The sequence below is a fragment of the Cryptosporidium bovis genome, assembly GCF_009768925.1.
Source record: "Cryptosporidium bovis isolate 45015 chromosome Unknown contig_26, whole genome shotgun sequence".
NCBI lineage: Eukaryota > Apicomplexa > Conoidasida > Eucoccidiorida > Cryptosporidiidae > Cryptosporidium > Cryptosporidium bovis.
Window position 1 is genome coordinate 19,438 of NW_027125042.1, and position 20,457 is coordinate 39,894.

Below are 20,457 nucleotides of genomic sequence, written 5' to 3' on the forward strand. Positions count from 1 at the left end.
GATTTGTTTGTTCTCTCACTTGTATCTTAAATCTTATACCGTCTTTGTTATACTGAATATATATCTGTAAGGTTACTAGTTTAATTCTAAACTGCGTAAATTCTTACCGGTTTATTGAGTTTTACAGATTTATATACATATATATGCATCATATATATATGTATATACACGAACTCAAATATGCATATTTATTCACATATACACGTAAATGTATATATGCAACTGTATTGTTCAAAATAAATTCCGAGAGGATTCCTTCTATATTTAAATTATTATAAGACCAAGACACTTTTAATCTGTATTATTTCTCTATTTTTAATATCATATATAAATTTAATACACACACGACCTCATTGATATATTAACCTATTTTTCATACACACAAGTCTTTTTAGACATTAACAAAAGGCGGGCAACATGCTAAATATAATGTCTGTGGGAAAATATCTTATTGGAAATGAAAATATGAGCAAATAATTATTTTACAAATATTCATATATATGTATATACATATATATGTGAATGTTTTGTTAGTATTTTCGGAAATAAACCGACAACTACGAATCTACATGTTCAATTCCATCTCCACTTGGATTACTATTTGCTGGTTGAGAAGCAGTTGGAACAACGGAATTATCTCCTCGTACGAGATTTAGGGAGATATTGTCATCACTGTTACTGTTATTTATGTTACTTGCTACGCTTCCACTTGAAAAGTTATTAGATAAAAGCGTATTTGAATGATTTATTGTGTCGCTGTTTTCTTTGTAGTACTTGGCCTTGTTTAAGATCCTGTTTTTCAAGTCTTGTATATCCTGCACATTAAGTTCTATTAGACTTCCTGGACGAGTTAGCATGTCTCTTTGAAAACACTCGCTTTAACTTATTATTTTTTGCCTAAAGAATATATTTGTACTTCCGACTATTTTTAAATATCAGTTTTGCTACTCACATATGTTTGTGAAATAGCAATAGGGTTTTTTTGTAAAAAAACAAAACACCCAAGTGGAGAAAACTTTCCTATACTATCGCCAGGCACTTTGACTGTGTATGAAAATTTATCTATTCTATAATTAAATAGAAACGCGACTTTGAAAACCTACTATTTATTCTTTGTCTCTTAGATGTAGTAATACCTCACACTAGCTTCCTTTCTTAAGCTTATGCTATCAGTAAGCCTCGTAAGTATGCCTGAAATGTGTTTTGAGATATGTAGTCAGCTCTATGTGTTTACTCTCGTCTATATTTCTCTGTTACTTAATGTACAAATATTTTGTCATTTAACCCAGTTTCAAAAATTTACTTTTCAAATAAGCAATAATAAATGAGCCAAAATACAGTTAGCGCTAATATTCTTTGAAAAGCAACTAAATTTTTTTAATTTAGTAAAAGAAAGGATTGTCATTAAAATAATGCGAAGATTGAAAGGTCTTCTATTCCCTCCTTCTTTAGGAACAAATAAGGCATATTAGTCGATTAACTAAAACAAGATACATATTAATCAGAAAAGAAAGTTTCGTTCTATATAAAGAATTTTCTGCTTTAACACAGTAGAGATTAAAATATGCAACTACTAACAACTGTTTTTTTCAAATAAAACGGGGAATTGGGAGGAAAATTACATTTCGTAAAACTGAATCTAAACCAGGTTCACGATCCCTATTCATTTTAAAATCCTGCTGTGTTTACAAAACGACACGTAATGGTTCGTTAAAGGCAAATACTCACACTAGTGTTAACTTCTGTCAGTGAGTGCATTCCTTATCCTAGTTCTGCTGTCATCATTATTTACACTTGGATTGCATCCCCCAGTTGTTTTACTATTTGTGTTTGAACTGTTATTTACGCCAAGAGTGACAATCCCTCTAGAGTCTATTGAAATAGTTAAACTCTCTGGTGTCTGACCAGTTAATGCAATATTAATCATGTCCGGATTAACGGTTGTTTTGTAGTTTGCTTCATGCTGATTCCCGTTGTGTGTCACAACATGAGTACCAGAAATTGCATTTGGTGAGCATATTTCACTATTGTTGTTAGTATTACTTCCAGAAATCGGGATATTATTGTTACTCAAACATTGATTCACGTCATTTACTTGTTTAATATTGCCATTATTATCATTAATAACAAAACTTGTCGTCCCGTTTGAGCCATTGGTGCTAAATGCTCCGCAATTACTTACTCCAGATATTGTATTGTTACTGCATATGCAACAAGACTGTAGTGAACAAGTGTTATTACAAGTGTAGTTTATTCCGTTCACATAACTGCTTGCCAATCCAAAGTTACAGTGACAGCAACAGCAATATACATTGCTATTTCTTATATTCTCAATTCTGTTATTAGAACTTAAAGTTGCAATTCTTCTTGCTTCAAAACTGCTGTTGTGGATTCTTTGAGAACACAAACAACCTAATTGATTGTTTTCTTTGCTATTTAATGTGTCATTCTGAGTCAGAATGTAATTATTTAACAGATTTGTTCCGTTTAAATTTCCAATATTAGTACATTGTGGGCATTGCGAACAGTTTAAAAACACATGTGATCCCTTAACCATTTGTCCATTGTTCATTTGGTTATCCTTTCTATTCATCCCTTGATTAACACAACTCTGGCAAACCATTTCTTAAAGATAATAACTATTTTATTTACTATATTGTCTTTACACTATGTGCAAGTGTATTTATTTTATTTATATCGAATACTTATATGTTAGGTCCTTCTTGTACAATTCGAATGTCCAAGATTTGATTTATTGTTAATAATGTTTTTAATTAAAAAAATAAAATGTATTACTCGTAAATTATAAACCACTATATTGTGCCCTTGCTACTCTTAGTTTTTCAAAATGATATTAATATTATTATTAGTTAAGATACTTAAAAATAATATTCATACGTAGGTAAAATACATTATTATATCTATTTTGCTATTTTTTTATAATCAACATAAATAGTTATAATTTGTTTGATCTATTTACACTTTTTCGAGCACGAGTCATGAAATATATTATTTCCCTCATTTTCGGTGGTTTTCTTTAAAAAAATATTGAAATTAGTTGTACATATAATTCTAAAGGAAGTTTATAATTTCTATTTTTAATTCTATCTACTCAATCCTCACTTTCTTTCATTCAACAAACACAAATTCCCTGTTAGATGCATATTTTAGATTAACCTTCAGTTTGTATCACTACGCACATACACAGATAAGACGTTTTGCTCATATTAAAGTAGAGATGAAAATATTTCAGAAAAAAAAAGTTAAATAAAATAATTGAGAAAATACCATTACTTCCGTTTTGCATTCACTTTTTAACTTGTTTTCCGTCCTCCCTATAATTTTAAGATAATCTTTTACATATTTTGTGGTATAACGAAAAGTCTAATTACAACTATTTACTTATTAAAACGAACATGAAGGCAAATAAGTTGTGTTCACCCAACGAGGTGTATGCAATTCGACTAAGATCTATTCATCAGTAAAAATATAAGGAAGCAAACTAAACCAATTGCAACTGCAAGGGAATTTCCAACAATAATATTAAAGGTGTTATTGGAGTTAACAGTGCAATTTCTACCGTAATAACCCTCTGAACACTTGCAATAATAATCACTAGACCCAATGCTAATACACTCCCCCCCATTTTGACAAATATCTTCGAGACTCGATTGGCATATACCTTCACAAGTGTTAATGCATTCGGTTACTTGTTTAAGCTGAGAAGATAATGGACACGGTGTACCTGAATTTTCAGCTTCTTGTAAAATTACTCTGTATCTATATTTTGTACCATCACACAAATGCTTTGAGCAGTCTGACCATGGAGACCAGTGAGATAATACACAATCAACAGGGCAAGGCGAGTTGTTGCATGTTGAAGTCTGCTTCAGTAAATCCTGACAACCAGGTGCTTCGTGAGATAATTCTCTAGTCCTTGCTGTTATTCCTCCACCACAAGTGACAGAACATGCACTCCAGCTTCCCCACTCTGTAAAACTACAAGGCAAACAATCAACATCAGTGTTGCAAGCCGATGTTTGAGAAGTCACTGTACACTCTAATCCACCTGCCATAACCTCATTTAGTGGGTATCTCCATCTATACGTTGTTCCACCAGCACATGTACTTGTACAAGGAAGCCAAGACGACCATTGTGAATATTCACAATCTATTGGAGATACCGCAAATCTAGTAGTTGAAAATTGTCTAAAGTCATCGGGAAATATTAATCTAACGGATTCTGGAACAGACTTGGCATGCCTTCCGCAATTTAGTAATGTACCCAATGACCACAAACTTTCTCTTATAAATACGTCAACACCAAATATTCTTTTTATTAAAATAGCCTAAAGTGAGAAGAGAATTATTTAGAGTACAAACAAAAGACCCTTTTGTTTAAACGAAAACTTACACTATATGGATTGGCAGGATCAGTATAATCAAATGGATAATCCCCATCAACCAAGTAAGTTGTTCCACCCAAAACCAGATTTGAGCTCGTACAATAACTATTCACTGACTTTGTTTCATAATACCCGTTTGTTCTGTAGTAATATTGGCTTTGATCATCTTTCAACGTAACTGCAACTGAACCACCCCATTTTTTTGTCGTTGATCCAACTGCTAAATTTCCAAGTGGATACATTCCTGTTGAAAAAACATAAACTTCCAATAAATCTGGCCAGCCCTCATAGTAACTAGGTACTCTATTATCATTTGGAACTCCCGAAGTATCGTCTATTCCTGTGCTATTAACATAATACAAATTGCTATCTTTAAAATTATATACCTCTTCAAAACCATCTACTAAGTAAACTCTTCTGTATGGTTCAGATAAAGGAATGTTCCTTTTGATCGAGTAGTCTTTAAAATTACTCTTGCCGTCCCCAAATGTAAGTAAATCGACACTTGAATAAACGACGCTTCTGCACGGGTAATATGGGCCATTTCCAGATAAGTAAAAGTAAAATCCACCTGGCCATCTTAACTTTTCTATAACTAAATCCAAATTAATTTCGGTTGGGGAGTACGGAAACGGAAAGTATGCATAATTTGCTGTCCACTTTTCACCTGTATCACTATTAGCTGATTCGGCATAAATAGTCTGAGTTTCATAGTCTATTTTTAGTATGCAATGAAACGAACTACCATTTTGAATTGTTACCAACGTAGATTCAACATTTGTAGCCGTAAATTTTCCGACTATTCTAAATGAAGTACCTGAATACCATGGCAAATTTGAATCTCCAAATTTATATGATAATCCAAATGAGGTTACATCTTTCCAAGCCCTTTCCCATTGAAAACTTGGTGGGATACTGTTAACGTTACTTATAACAAATAAAAATACAAACACTAAAACAAAATTATTAAAAAATCTAAATTTAAGTCTTGAATTAAAATTGGATTCATTCCTCAATCCAATGGTCATTTTTACCACCAAAACTTATTTCCTTTGAGAAGTATTCTATATTTGACCTATTTAAAAAAAACAAAAGTCTCACACATAGATCTTATCTGTACTTTTTTCTGTAAATAAACTCAGAAATATCCCCCTCAAAATGCACTATTTCGTTCAAAATATCGCTATATTATATAAATGAATGCACATATATGACCTATTCTTATATTATTTATTCTTTATTCTCATTATATTGATCTTTTTTCCATGCTTGTGTATCCCACTTAAAGAACATATTTTTATTTATAAGGTAACGTATTACCCGCCAAAATAGCTAAATATATTCCATCCGCCCCACATAATCCAATTAACAAAAATATAGAGAAGAAGTAAAAAGATTAATGCACTACTTATTTTGAGAGATCTATTTCTTAAATAATAGGTTTTAAAGGGGATAAGAGTCATATTACTTTCTTTTTTTTGAAACTGGGTTGAAAAGGAATTATCTATGTATAACAAGTAGATACATGCAGGATATTTTTTATTTTAAAGCACACAAATAAGTATATAATATATTCATATGTATATCAGTGTCTGCTTTAAAATTTTTAAACATTCCTGCCTCTCTTGAGATTTAGCAACTAAAGTTCAATATATTTTCAATGCTACATCCAATATTACAGCGGAGCAAATTTCATCATTTATATGTTGCTATTTTCGGAATTTATATCCTTAAAGTATTTCCTGGATTCAATTCACAAATAGCTGATTTTCCGACATTTTCTTCTCAAATATGTTCGAACCCGTATACGTAAGTTTATTTTTCTCTTAATTTTTTAATTTTGAACCACTATTCACTTTTGTGCCTTAAATAAAATAGATTTGGCTACAGCATTGATACAAACAAAGATATTGACCTGATTGATGATGATATTTGGCCACTAAACCAAATCCTTTCTGCAGGTGGATCCACAAACAATGTAGTCAGAATATCATTCGCAACTGCAAAGAAGAATTCATATGAGTTAATTTTTACAATCTATCCTGCATTAAACAAGATAGAAAGAGAGTGCACCTACGAGGGAGTAATTGTTAGAAAGCTTACCTCAGTCGCAGGAACTTCACCAAGGTTTATTAACTGGCCGTTCTTTGATAAATGGGTTGTTAATTTTCAAAGACAAGAATATGGTATATCTGTATCTTTGAATCAAGGTTATTCTGAGTTTTTGTACTGGAAAAGGTGTCTAAATGAACCAGTAGTTAGTGTTAAAGTCGAAGCTGAAGACGGTTATCTTTCCGCAAATCAAGTTGATTGTATCGTCTCCGAGTGGAGTACTTGGTCTCAATGTAGCTCAACCTGCCAAAACGGAACAAGATCTAGGACAAGATTAATACTAAGGCCAGCTTCCTTTAAAGGTGTTACTTGTCCTAATCTGATTGAGAGCGAGGGGTGCAATATAAGTATTCCTTGTGAAGATTGTGTCTATTCTTCTTGGTCAGTTTGGGGTTCCTGTAGTGCTTCTTGTCAGGGAGGTACTAAAACAAGAACAAGAAAGCTTATTTGGAAATCTGATATTAAGAGCGATTGCCAAGATCCTGAAATGGACATTGAAACCTGTAATGAACAAAGTTGTCCAATTGATTGTAAGCTTTCCGACTGGACAACGTGGAGTACGTGTTCCTCAACATGTGGCCCTGGAAACAAAATTAGATATAGAATAGTTTTTTTGGAATCCGATCTTGGTGGTGTTCAATGCCCTTCTGAAGAGGAAAGAACTGAACGTGTTTCTTGTAACAATCAAGACTGTGACAAATCATGCTTAAATGGAGGGATATGCCAAAATGGAGGTACTTGTACTGATATTCCCAATAGCAGCTTCACTTGTGAATGCGCTGAGAATTACTATGGCACATTTTGCGAGCACAGAAAGTACGAATGGTGGGTTTACTTTACTGTTTGTTTGCTTTCTCAGGTATTTATTGCTGCAATAGTTAAATTCACATTCCTCTCAAGACCTTCTAGTAATATAGTAACCCCCGTAACATATACCCAAAATAATGCAGCAAATTTTGACTATACGCCTGCTTTTGACAATGATGCTGATATTTCTGGAATATACTAAACAAAATATCAAATTAATTGCATATCTATACCAAAAAAACTTGTGTTATTATATTAAAATTAAGGTCTATAAAATTAAGATTTATTCTTATTTAATATTTAATTCTATTTTATTATCGTCTTATTTCATTCTATTAAGATAAAGATGTTTACTTGCATGTTCTAATTTGCCATTATCTCAAGGCGCCTAAAACGTCCAGGTACATTTTCTGTTTTACCCACACTATCAAAATGTAATTTATGGGAAAGATAAAGCTTTTTATATATTTTAACATAAATAGAGATGCGTTGATGTTAATAATATAAATAAATTGTGTAAATAATTGCATTAGTATTACTTACTTTGGTACTCGATTATATTTTTTATAACAATTAAATCTATTCTGGCAGAATACTCGATTACACCTGCTTTTTCGATTTGTAATATCTACAAGTTATTTAAAAAACAAACAACAGAAGAAATATTTTATAAGTATGCTTTTTATTAAGAACTGTGAAACTGAGTCCATTTCGTTAGAAAGAGTAGTCGGGTGTTTATTAGTTTTTGACGATTCTGGTAGTTCAGTGATTGATTCAATTACTTTAAATTCTGGTAAGAATTACATTTTTGATTCAGTTCAGTCCGTTTTCGAACCGGTGAATAACAGCAATAATAAAGGAATAATAAGTGTACAGGAGATAAAGAGAAATGATGTACTAAATATTGAAAATGATACTAATTACCATGCCATTATACATTATGAGGACGGTGATTTTTTTATTGAGGATAATAACAGTATCAAAGGAACATATAGAAAAGCATTAAATTCAAAAATAAAGCCAAATTGTAAGTACGAGATTATATCCGGTGATCATATATACTTTGGTGATTTGAAAACTAAATTAATTAGGTACGATGACTATGATAAAGCTGATACTCCGAAATGGGGCAATGAAGTCAATGATCACTTGTATTACGAAATAGAGGAGGCCATAAATGGCTATAATATGCAAAATGGTCAACATTCGTATTCAATTGAAAATTCAAGTGGTTCTGATGTTGTTATAAGTAGCACCTTGGTGAATGAAAAAAACCAACAAGAGTGTAATATAGCAACAGAAAATCAAAAAAACAGCGAGTCCAACAATAGCAGTCTTAGCAATTTTTCTGATTTATTAGGTGAAAACTCCGGTAAAGAAAATGAAAATATTAATATAAGCAAAAAGAGAAAAAATCGCTATTCAATAACTAATTTGAATAATATTTTATCGGTATCGTCTGAATCTGTAAATAGTGATAAGAAAAAGATAGTTTTGCTTTGGACAGGATGTACTCCTTCACTTAAAGTAGTCGAATTAACTAAAAAATACAATATCTCAATTATAGATTCTGATGATTTCGGTATGATATCTGAAAAAGTAACTCATGTGATTTCATCATCTATAAAGAGAACTTTAAAATTTTTATGGGCAGTTTCAAAGGGTTTGCCTATAATATCACCATCTACACTAAAAAATATATTAAATTCAATGTCTCATAAAATAAATAATGGTGCTATAAATTTTAATGAATTTAATACCAAATGCATGGAAAATCTGTTACTGGATGTGGATGGTGAAAAAAAATTTGGTTTTTCACTTAAAAAATCAATTAATAAAGTACAGAAAAACGGTCCTGTTTTCTTTAATTATAGGTTTTTTGTATTCAAAAGTGTTAAAGCACCATCAATTAATGAGATTAATTGGCTACTCCAGTCTGGAAACTCTGCCCAGTTAATATCTGAATATGATTCGGTTTTAAAGATTAAAGACTGCTCCAATGTAATCATTATAGGCACAAATTCTGATACTAAAATTGTTAGGTAAGTCTTATTTTTTTATTGTTAAACCCTTCTTAACAATATTTATCCACCTTCAATTTCAGAAAAAATCATAAAGTTCATACTGTTGACTTTATTTTTGACTCAATACTCAAACAAGAAGTGAATATTAACTCCAATTTGCTTTAACAAAGAAATGGATACTTAATTAACGCATATGCACATTTGAGAGGATTATTTCAAAATTAAATAGTAGTGTTTTTTAGTGGTTTTTCTTTACATACGCTGAATACATGTTCGAAAACCTATATGTAAAGTTAGTTATTAGGCATGCATGTTTTAAATTTAATTTAATTTAGTTCTTTTTTTATTTATTATCACACCGGTATAGCAGTTACAATTTATTTTATGTGGAATAATTTAATTTATTTAATGTTTCTTTTTAACGATGCATGTATGCATGCATGTACCAATACAAGATTAAATGACGTGTATAAATAAGACAAAGTGAACATAAAAGAATTTATTTGTATTTGATGAAAAAATAGGTGATAGTTATTTTCTCACTGGTATATTCTGTAATTAAGTAACTAAGTAGAGGTGGATAGTGTTTTCAATAATAGTAATACTGGAAGACAGACAGAAAATAACGAATTACGAAAAAAATATTAAAGTGACCTTATTAGTAATAAAAAATGAAGAGTAGAATTGTAATTGCAATATTTATAGGCCTACTATCAACAGTATATGTACATGGAGCCAAAGTAGAAAGTCAAACTGGGAGTGGGTTTTTCAACCCACTTGCGATATTCTCAGGAATAGGTAGTCTTTTTGACGGGATAACAAAAGGCATACAAAATATATTTGAAACATTTATAAAGGAAATTGTTCCACTTCCAGTTGAGATAGACCCAAAATATAATATACAAGAGATGTCTACAATACAAGAAGATATAATGAAGAACTTGCCGATAATAGAGAATGATTTAAATTCTGTTGGCGAGGTAGTTAATGAGATGGCAATAGGAGCAAGTATAGGTGCAGCAAAGGGTCTAAAAATATCACAGTCAGTGTTAAAACCAGACACTTCTGATGCGGAGCAATTGCTTAAAAATTTAAAGTCAGTAGAAGGTACAGAAGAAAAAAAGAAAACATTAAAAGAAGTAGCAAAAGCAAAATCAAAAGACTTTTTGGAAGCATTAACAAAGCCATCGTCAATAGTATCTGATTATACAGCACCTATTATAGTTATTCAAGCTCCAGAAACAGATGCGACAGAGGTTATGAAAATAAATGAAATAATTAAGTGTCGAGGAGGCGATAAGTGGTTGACCTTAGATGAACACCATTCAAAACTGAAAGAGTACAAGAAATTCAAGGGAAAAAAGAAGAAATATATTGAGGATGAGATGGAGCAAATAAATAAATTAATTGAAGAAAGAGATGAAGTAATGACTAGTTTGAGGAATCAGTTAAGGGCAAATGAGGTAAAAATGGCTGAAAAACCTTCTGACGTTTCTACTATTGAAAATAAGCTGCTTAAACAACAAATGGGATATGTTGCTGACGAGATCGTAGCATTAGATAGACAATTAGGTAAACTCCACAAGAAAAAGAATAGAAACTTATTTTAAACATAAATAGACTAATCCATCAAATTCTTTTCCTTAATCACTACTTTAAAATGATATAATTAATTCAAGTATGAGGAAAGAAAGAGTAGTTGACGATTCGATTTTAATATTAATGGCAATGATGATAATAAAAGATTGATAAATCTAAGCAAAGCCTGATTGAATTAAGTCCAATTATTTCTTTTATCTTGTCTTCGTTCGCGTTTCCTTATTTCTCTCTATGATTGAAGGAACAAATTTCACAGTAGACATAAAATATGCTTAGAAAAACAAAAAATTGGTTTAATAATACACTCTTAATCTAAAAAAAGAATTAAAACGGCTTCAGTACAAATAAACATTCTGAAAATATATAATCAAAAAACACTTTGTATTTAAACATAAACAACAAAGTCAAAGACTTGTTCGCTGGAACGATTATATCAAAAATAAAGTCCATTTGTTTGAGATTCCGGACTTCTTTCCTTGAAAATTTGATAAATCAAGGCAAATAAGGAGACAAATTTAAATAAACAGACAAAAGATTGTAGTAGTTAATAATTGATAATAGGTACCTTTTTATTTCCTTTTGGGTTTTGCTTCTATAATAAAACTAGTTTTCCCTAGCACTCGAGTGAAAAACCAAGTTCTTAATTTGTATAAATTTATAATAATTGTTTACGTACCAACCGAAAAATGTATGACGAAATCAAATTTTTCAAGTAAATAATCATGTATTGACAATAATAGATCGGACAATTTATGCAACAGGATAACCTTTAGGCTAGTGTTGTTTTGGTATCACGATAGGATTAAGATACTGACATAATCTCTTTTTAACAAGAGTTTCTGAGAAATTTTGGCCCCAAATACACTTTGACTTTTGTATTAATTCATCTATTTCCGAAACCCATATACCAGCTAACTTAGGGTTTGGAGCTCTAAAGTATATGGAAAAGTTTTTGCTATCCACAAAATAATTGTTGTTAGCAGTTTGTGAGGAGTTCAACCTTGATTCCGCTGCACTAGTGTTATTACCGCTGCCAACATTACCTCCACCTGTCTCTCCATCAACAGAGTTACCATGAGCTGATTGATTTGCTATTGAGGATACACCATTTATCTTAATTTTTTGAGGATTGTTATTACTAGCAGTGGCAGATGACGACAAGCTATTAGTAACTGCACTACTACCATTGTTTGCGTCATGGCAAAGAGTTTCAGAATCTCTATCACCCCAAAAAATAATAAATCCAGTCCTAGTAAGATCTTGCGGATCAATGCAAATACGAGTAATCCTACCTTCTGGTAAAGGCCTAATTGAGAAAATATCTAGAATGTTAAGTCTATGCATGCTTTCATAGATAACAATTGTTAAGTCTTCAATGAAGAGGAATCCAGACCTCCATTCACTATTTTTTGGAGTTTGTCTTGAGTATTTATAGTTGACGGGACCGAAATATACCCTTGGGTTATAATTTCCAATGCCTGTTATAAAGTTATTTGGATAATAGCATATGTTGTTATCTGATTCTAAGAGTAATTCAAGAGCCGATTTTTCAGTAGTAGGTGGTTTTAAAAAACAAGAGTAGTTTGCAATATATTTTCCAAAAATAGTTTTATTAAGTATTTTGGAGGGATGTGTATCCTTTTGAAATTTTAATATTAAAGAAAGATCTTTTCCATCTTCAGTTGTACGTCGGGTATTTCTTACATCTAGATTTGTATTTGGAGCAAGACCAAATAAGCAGTTTGGTATGTACACTTGGGAATAGTAATTATACACGCAATTCCACCACTTTTCGTCTTTTTCCATCATCATATTTAAAACGAAATCAGATAATCTGGGCCCCGAGGCTGTTCCCAGTCCGAGTCCTCCGGACACTCCCGCTCCGAATACAGAAGTGAAACCATTCGTAATGTTTAAGTAAGTTGGTGAGTAAATTAACATCCTTCCCATCAAAAACGAGGCTATTATGCCTCTTTCATTTGTCTCATCTCCGGAAACTTGAGAAGGAACTTCTAAAGAAAACGATCTTTTAAGATTGAGGTTGGAGGAAGTGGACGACGAAGAGGAAGACGACTGAAGAGAGGATGGACCAATAACCTCAGACATGTTAATATTTGATTTAGAGCTGTTTGTAAGCTCATCCGCAACCGAACAGCCACCTGGTCCTGGTAATGAAGTACTTAAAATCCCATGTCCAGATACCGCTCCATTACTAGGTCCAATTCCAAATCCCAACGTTGTCTGACTAGGTGTATTACTATGCTCCACCAATAAATAAGGTGGTTTAGTTACGTCAAAGCTGATATTGTTTATTCTTCTATTTCTATTATTAGCAATAACATTCAGAGATGAAAGAGGATTATTAGAAATAGACAAACCTGGATTGCCATCTACTCCAGAAATATTAAAACTACTACCACCGGTACCAGATGCATCGGAAGATGAAAAGTAACAGTGATTATGATGAATATGTTGTTGCCCATGGTTATTTGCAGTTCCCTGTAAAATGAGGCTACCAATGCTCCTTAGAAGATTCATCTGTCTAGTCCAAGAGTATTCGCTTTCTTTACTCCAATTAATTCCAGAGTAAGTATTATAGTTTTCAGAGTGGAATGGAGAAGTAGCGATGTTCTGAGCAGGTAGTATCAAATTCCTTGTAATAGGAATAGGATGAGTATTTGATGGCTCTACCAAATAACCAGCACTACTGGCGTCTTGAATTCTGTCTAATTCAAGAGATAGATTACTTCCCATATTAAAAACGGTGCTTGCTCCGCCAATGGAATTCCTTCCATCCTGCAATAACAAGTGATCGGGGTTACAACCTTTGTCTTCAAATCTAAGAGTTGCCACCATATTTAAAAATGAATGAACATCAAACATTCTGTATTTTTCCTGAAACTCCCTACATTTTTCATAAAGAGAAATTTTCTGAGAAATAAGAATGTCATGCAAATCAGCTAATATAATCAAACACTCTCTTACTTCCTCTTCTGACATGCAATCTTGGAAGAAGTGTCCAAAAATATCCCAGTCCTCTAATAACTTCGCTGCGATAAGTTTGCTGTTTTCTGAAATATAAAGATCACCAAATTCATTTACAACATCCCCATTTGCTGTTGGAAAGTTTCCAGAATCGTTGTTGCTTACAATTCCATTAATGTTCATCTCTGATATACAGGAGTAGTAAACGGAAAATAAAAGCAAAGATTCTATGTAAACTCTAACAGTATATTCCAAAACAAGTTTTGACACCATACTAAAGAGTCTTTTTTTAAGGGAGATCTTGAGTATTCTTAGTTGAGGGCGTAAGTGTTCTTTAAGCAAACTAGACATGTCCAAAGAAAGGAAGTAGTTAGCCCAGCTAATCGTATCATTGCTTTCATTATTATTGCCAATATGTTTGTCATCTATATTCGTTAAATTATCATTATTACCAACGTTTACTCCATCTACACCATCTGTATTTTCCGAACCTTCCAATGGAGAAGTCATTGAATTGGGGGTTTCACCACCACTCGGACCACTGGTAGTGCTGTTCAGGTGCTTATAAGATTCCTCATACCTCTCCTTAAGAGCTCCAACAAAGTATTCTTGAAGTTTTTTGTGCAAATCTTTACAGGTTCTAATTGTAAGATACATTTGAGAGATGTTAAACAAAAGCGCGGATCTCCTAGTCTCGTTCCTCAGGTTCCTGGGTACAAACATATCTAGATCTGCAAAACATTCCTCATTTATTGTGTTCATGAAATGCCCGTTGTTCCCTCCTATATTCTCCAATATATTGCTATTGCTTTTGTTGCCGTTGTTACTGTTGTTATTATTGCTAATACCTACAGCTACAACAGTAGCTGTAACTCCAGTAGTCATCTGTGTACTGGAGACGAGAGACTCCCTACCAATTAACCCCTCCGATTCTAGATTACTCATAGTCCCTGTATTGTCCGCAGCAATATTAAGGGGAATTCCATCTCCACCAATACTACCCATTTTGATGGAGGTTTCCATTGAACCCAAAGATGATATAGCCATGCCATTTGCCATGTTTAAGCCATTTCCAGGAGCTCCAGGCAACAAAGAGCCGACTCCACTACTCGTAACACATGAATTATTCGGTAAATCAACCTCTATTGATTGTGTGTTATTGTTCTTGCTCAAAACTACTCTGCTAGAAACATTAAGATCTAAAACAGTATTGTTAGAAACGTTAACACCACCCCCAACACTAGCAGAACTCACTGGATTATTACCACTAGTACTCTCTTCTAGTGATATATTTGCAGCTCCTCCAATATCACCATTCAGAGAAATAGAAGTTTCATTAATATTATTACTAGCAACTATATTGCCATTTAAACAGATGTTATTAACACTATTGTTATTACTATTATCATTGTTAGTACCAAACAAATAGCCATTAAAATAGTGATTGTCCTTAACAAATTCTTGTTCAAATTTCAATACAACAAAAGGAGTCCACCTTTCTAAGAGAAGGTCAAGTTCATCACATTTGTGAATACATTGCTCAATTTCATTCAAAATTCCACATATAACCTCAGTAGTGATGACAGTAACAGAATAGTCTAATTCCATATCCGTTATTCCATCTATACCGACACAGTCTCCCAAATGAAATTCCCTGAGAGTAAACAAATAATCACCAAAACACCTTTCTTTGTTCTCAACAAGGCTCGGAACAGGTTTGAAAAAGAATTTTTGAGAATTGATGTCAGAATCAGTGATCTTACATATATTGTAAAGCACAACATCTCTAAGTACCATCTGAAATTGCATAATAGCATGTTGTATCACCACAAAAACAATATTTCTTACCTCTACTGATAAATTATAAAGCTTTAGAGACGAGAAAAAATTAGCAAGTGAATAAATTGTTCCAAATACCTTCGAGATTAATGTAGTATGTAAATTTCCAGTCTCCTTATCTCTATATGTTCTACCAAAATGACAAGTATCGTAAATAAGTCTAAATATAGATTTGAAGTATGGTTTGATTACCTTTCTTGCATATAGCCCAGCATAGCAAATAATAAGGTACTTAAAACTGGAGTCAAAGATGCCACACAGCTCATAACTAACGCGAATTTCAACAAGAAAGTCAAGTATACTGAGAATCTCACACTCTTTGATAAACTCAGTCCTTGTATTAAAACATTCATAAACAACACTCAACACAGGCAAAAGGTACTTTTCGTGAATAAATCTTAACACGTCAATTCTCGGTGAATTTATGACTCTTATGGAAGCCTGTTTAAGATCCTTGATTGTTGAGTTAAATACAGTCAAACCATGTAGTATTCTTGAAATTGGTATTGTTACGAAACAACTACTAATGTGACAAATCAGTTTTTTTTCCAAACAGCTTTTACAAAAAGAGCCTCCACTTATAATAGCCAAATCGCCGTTATTTGGAACACAATTGCACCTGAACTCTAAATTTCTTATACCAAATACGCCTGTCATCCCATTACTCTTTTTGCTATCTACTATAGACGCTATTCCGCTCAAGTCCTCATCATTAACTCCGCCACCACCACCACTTAGAATATAGTAAAGTGTCTTATAAAAGAGTTTAGAAGCGTTTTCCTCCATCAAAGTCTTTGGAACACTATCAAAGGCTCTAACTTCATCGTTTAACGTCCTCATCCTTTGTTCTTTTGCCGCATGCCTTGCCCTGCAACTAGCTATTAAAGCCTCTCTCCAAATCTCCGCATCTGGTCCAAATACTGACACTATCCTCATGGACACTTTCTCTGTTTGTGAACTAACGAACGAGTTTGAATACAAACTACCAGCTCCACCAGAATTCTGTTGATCTTGTGTTGAGATAGATGTATCCATTCCCATGATTTTTCTTGATCCTTTTTGATGAGAAACCAACTGCTCCATTAAACTCACTAATTTAAAATGTTTCGACTGTTCATCAGCTTCGTTTTCTGTAGGATTTGCATCAGTTGCACCTAAACATTGCGAATTATTAGGATTAGAGGTAGAATCAGAATCTAATTTTCCTGTTATATTACCGATGTGACATACATTGTCAACTCCAATAGATGGTTTTTGTTGTTTGTCAGAGTCTCCACTGTTCATATTTCCAGATACTTCCTCAAGCTCCCCTACTTGGCCATTTATATCCCTGTCTCTATTGCTATCTCCATCAATTCCTTGATCACTCTTTTCATTCAAAGAAGAAACTGGAATATTACCTTTATCCAAACTTGATTCTTGAAAAGAGGCATCTTCGATGTTATTAACTACAGATGAGCTCGAATTATCACTGTTAGGATTGCCGGAACTACCCTCTTTTTCACAACCCCTTATGGTAACATATGTAAGAATATTCTCAAGAGGAACCTGAAGTTTAAATTGGAATCCACTCTGAACTTCTCTAATTTTGCTTGAAAGCTGAATATTGTCCAACTCAATGACATAAGCTGGATGTGAATCGTCATACTCCGGAGAAAAAAGATACAAACAATCTAGTTGAATATCAAATGGAAGTATTGACGAAACAGATGGGGGTAAAATGTTTTTATTGCTTTGATATGTGGCTCCTGGTGAATCGCCACTTCCTTTTTTGCTATTTGAACCTGAAACAAAGTTCTCTGTTGGTTTTGCTTCCAATATATTCCCTCTATCCGATGAAGGCCTTAGGGAAATATTGTTAGGAAGAGGAAAGAAGGCTTCATTATTTGCTATTGGTCTTGAAGAAATTAAAAGTGCAAAGTATTTTTTTAGTGGAACTAAAGAGGACGAAGATGAGTACTGACTGCTCAAGGTTCCCATGGAGTATCCACTATTGTTGCTTCCACTACTACTTCCAATAACACTACTATTATTGTTGCTATTAATAATTCCATTATTGTTATTATTGGTAGTGTTAATTACAACGTTAGGGTTGCCTAAATTGCTGCTATTTCCAGCTGATTCATTGCCATTATGATTTACATCATCATCGTTGCCTGTGTTAGTGCCACTGTTGTCCAAACCACCAATTACACTATTTTCCGTATTTACACCTTCAGCAGAATTGCTATCTGAGCCATTATTACCAATGTTATCGTTACCAGTACCAGTATCAGTACTTCCACTATGATTATTTGCATCATCATTTCCTGTATCACAATTGTTTGTATTTGTACCTGCAGAATTCAAGTCCGCATCAAGACCACTTGAACTAGTTGAAAAATTATTGTTACTAAAATTAGAAGAAGACAATGTGTTACTAGACTGATTAATTTGTACAGCTCCAGTTCCCTCTGATACATTAAAAATTGGACCTATTTCAACATAAACAGTACCAAAAAGCACATTATCCAAGTGCGATCTCACTCTTACTGCATTTTGAAAAAGATTAGACCATTCAAACTGTTGCGAATTTTCCATAAAGAAGGGAATGTTGTGATTTAAAATCCCAGAATTGCAAGGCAAATTAAACCTTGTTATTCTAGGAGTGTTGTTACCATTACTTAAATCACCCCCCGTTTCACCTCCTCCTAAAGCGGCTGAAATAGGGGCTATCATGTTGTTTATTGGTGTTGGTGTTAAAGAAGATTCCAAACCTATAAAATCCATATTACTTATCTTATTTATCCTCACACTTTTTCCTCTAAAAGTGCCATAAAAGTACGATGAAGACTTTTTTCTATTATTTGTATTTAAACTGCGACAAGAATAGCCTATAAAATCTTCAGATCTATATTGATTGGTGTTTATAACAGAACTGAATGAGCTTGTACAAAAAGATGAGCTTCTTGGAATCGAACTCTTACTACAATGCTCAATCTTGTTACCACTGTCGTTTCCACCACTACCATCTCTAGTTGCAATGGCTGAATTATTGTAATACTTGAAACCAAATGTAGAGTCGAACCATAACTTTGATAGTGGATTTTGTATATTTTTCACGTTTAAAAACAATTTTTTGCCTCTCAAAGAGAATGTTAAGGGAGCATTATCCTCTTTAGCCCATTTTACTACTCTTTGTGTCTTGAGAGCCTCCGAAAGGTAATTTTGAATGCCACCAGAATTTTCTACCAAATGTTTTGTAAAGTCATATTGAGCAGACGCCTCCTTCAAAGTTTCTATCCTAGCAACCGAGTTAACGACCATACATATTGATTCAAGCCAAATATCTTTATCTCCTGGAGAAAGCGCCTTTAAACAGTAGTCTCTTCCATGAGTTCTAATAACAAAGTTCAAGGCGTCCTCTATGTGTATTGCAATAACGCTCGACAAATTAATCGAACCTTGTGGTTGCTGATCTTTAAATGTCGGTTCTTCTCTCCAGTAAAGAAGTGCATTGTCTGTTATATTAAGTCTGAAAAATCGTTTCTGGAATCCCTTAAAAGCAGTTGGACTTAGCTTTTCCAAGTACGAACCAACCAACGGATTTAGCCTGGACGAAGACGGAAGCATAAACGGTTCCAACAATTTATTGGGTGTAGAACCAACTGTTTCCGTTGTTTTTACTGCATTATTTGAATTTACATTGTCATTCAAACTGCTGCTACCTTCAATACCTTTGTTGTTACCACTATTATTTACTTCTGTATTAATCTCGTCGACAACACTCCCTACTTCTTTTTTATTGACCAGATTGTCATTACCTAGTGAATCAGGAGAGGGATTTAAAGTTCTAGAAGAATATTCCGGGTTTCCACTCCCTCCCTGAGCACTCGGACGCCCATTGTCGCCACAAGCAACACTCGACGCATCTTCCCTGCATACTTTTGAGGAACCTCCTTTCGAATTATCGTTATTAAGTATCCTGTTATCTTCAACTACACGGTCCTGTGTAATTGGTATCTGTGAATCACTACTCATCTGTAATATATAAATATTAGTATATTACCAATAATAATATAAAATATATTGTATAATTCACTTGTTAATATAGAAAAACCACCTAACCTTAAAGCAATAGATATATTACTAATTTGAATAACACAACAAAAAATTGTAAGTATATATTTTCCTTGCTTATTTAATACGAGGATTTATATAAAAGTTCACTTACTGTATCAATTATCGCCCTTTTACTGAAATATATTCTAGTAAAAAGGGAATTTTATTTGTCTTTAAATTTAATTCAAACTACACAAAATAGAAAAGTTTTTTATTGAAATCCAGTACAATGCTCACTCAGAACTTTTTTTCTGCATCTTAGCCTTTTCTTTACACACCTAAATATAATATATAATACGTATTTACATATGCATTTAAACTATTTTATTTTCTAATTACACGCTTATATACTCGATATATATAAATAACCTCCAAACACTTTAATAAACCAAAAATATAAATTTCTCCTCGCCCAAGTACCTTTGTCAACAATGATTAGACTTAATCCAAAGTGAATAATAAACAATAAATTCTTGTTTCCTGTGATATTTTATTCCCAGTCAAATATATCAAAATTTAGTAATGGAGTGAAAGCAAATTCTCTAGCAACTTATATAGATTTATTATAATTCCAACGATTCAAA

At 32.9% G+C, this 20,457-nt stretch overlaps 7 protein-coding genes across 7 annotated transcripts; 3 read left to right on the plus strand and 4 right to left on the minus strand.

The window, feature by feature from the left end:
* Nucleotides 1-557: 557 nt before the first annotated feature.
* FG379_001878 (uncharacterized protein) lies at nt 558-857 on the minus strand (the record flags this gene model as incomplete). Its single annotated transcript, XM_067327481.1, has 1 exon — nt 558-857. One exon carries the CDS (start codon nt 855-857, stop codon nt 558-560), a length of 300 nt encoding a protein of 99 aa, XP_067182499.1.
* Nucleotides 858-1,735: 878 nt separating this feature from the next.
* On the minus strand, nt 1,736-2,623 carry FG379_001879 (uncharacterized protein; the record flags this gene model as incomplete). The annotated part of the gene is made up of 1 exon (XM_067327482.1): nt 1,736-2,623. The coding sequence occupies one exon, from the start codon at nt 2,621-2,623 to the stop codon at nt 1,736-1,738; it is 888 nt and encodes a 295-aa protein (XP_067182500.1).
* An 841-nt stretch (nt 2,624-3,464) lies between these two features.
* On the minus strand, nt 3,465-5,434 carry FG379_001880 (sporozoite cysteine-rich; the record flags this gene model as incomplete). The annotated part of the gene is made up of 2 exons (XM_067327483.1): nt 3,465-4,349; nt 4,415-5,434. The coding sequence occupies 2 exons, from the start codon at nt 5,432-5,434 to the stop codon at nt 3,465-3,467; spliced, it is 1,905 nt and encodes a 634-aa protein (XP_067182501.1).
* Nucleotides 5,435-6,066: 632 nt separating this feature from the next.
* Nucleotides 6,067-7,527, plus strand: FG379_001845 (extracellular with 3 TSP1 domains and an EGF domain; the record flags this gene model as incomplete). Its single annotated transcript, XM_067327448.1, has 2 exons — nt 6,067-6,215; nt 6,285-7,527. The coding sequence occupies 2 exons, from the start codon at nt 6,067-6,069 to the stop codon at nt 7,525-7,527; spliced, it is 1,392 nt and encodes a 463-aa protein (XP_067182466.1).
* Nucleotides 7,528-8,000: 473 nt separating this feature from the next.
* Nucleotides 8,001-9,371, plus strand: FG379_001846 (swift like BRCT domain; the record flags this gene model as incomplete). The annotated part of the gene is made up of 1 exon (XM_067327449.1): nt 8,001-9,371. The coding sequence occupies one exon, from the start codon at nt 8,001-8,003 to the stop codon at nt 9,369-9,371; it is 1,371 nt and encodes a 456-aa protein (XP_067182467.1).
* Nucleotides 9,372-10,020: 649 nt separating this feature from the next.
* Nucleotides 10,021-10,959, plus strand: FG379_001847 (uncharacterized protein; the record flags this gene model as incomplete). The annotated part of the gene is made up of 1 exon (XM_067327450.1): nt 10,021-10,959. The coding sequence occupies one exon, from the start codon at nt 10,021-10,023 to the stop codon at nt 10,957-10,959; it is 939 nt and encodes a 312-aa protein (XP_067182468.1).
* A 763-nt stretch (nt 10,960-11,722) lies between these two features.
* Nucleotides 11,723-19,792, minus strand: FG379_001848 (41 Kd oocyst wall; the record flags this gene model as incomplete). Its single annotated transcript, XM_067327451.1, has 1 exon — nt 11,723-19,792. One exon carries the CDS (start codon nt 19,790-19,792, stop codon nt 11,723-11,725), a length of 8,070 nt encoding a protein of 2,689 aa, XP_067182469.1.
* Nucleotides 19,793-20,457: the final 665 nt, after the last annotated feature.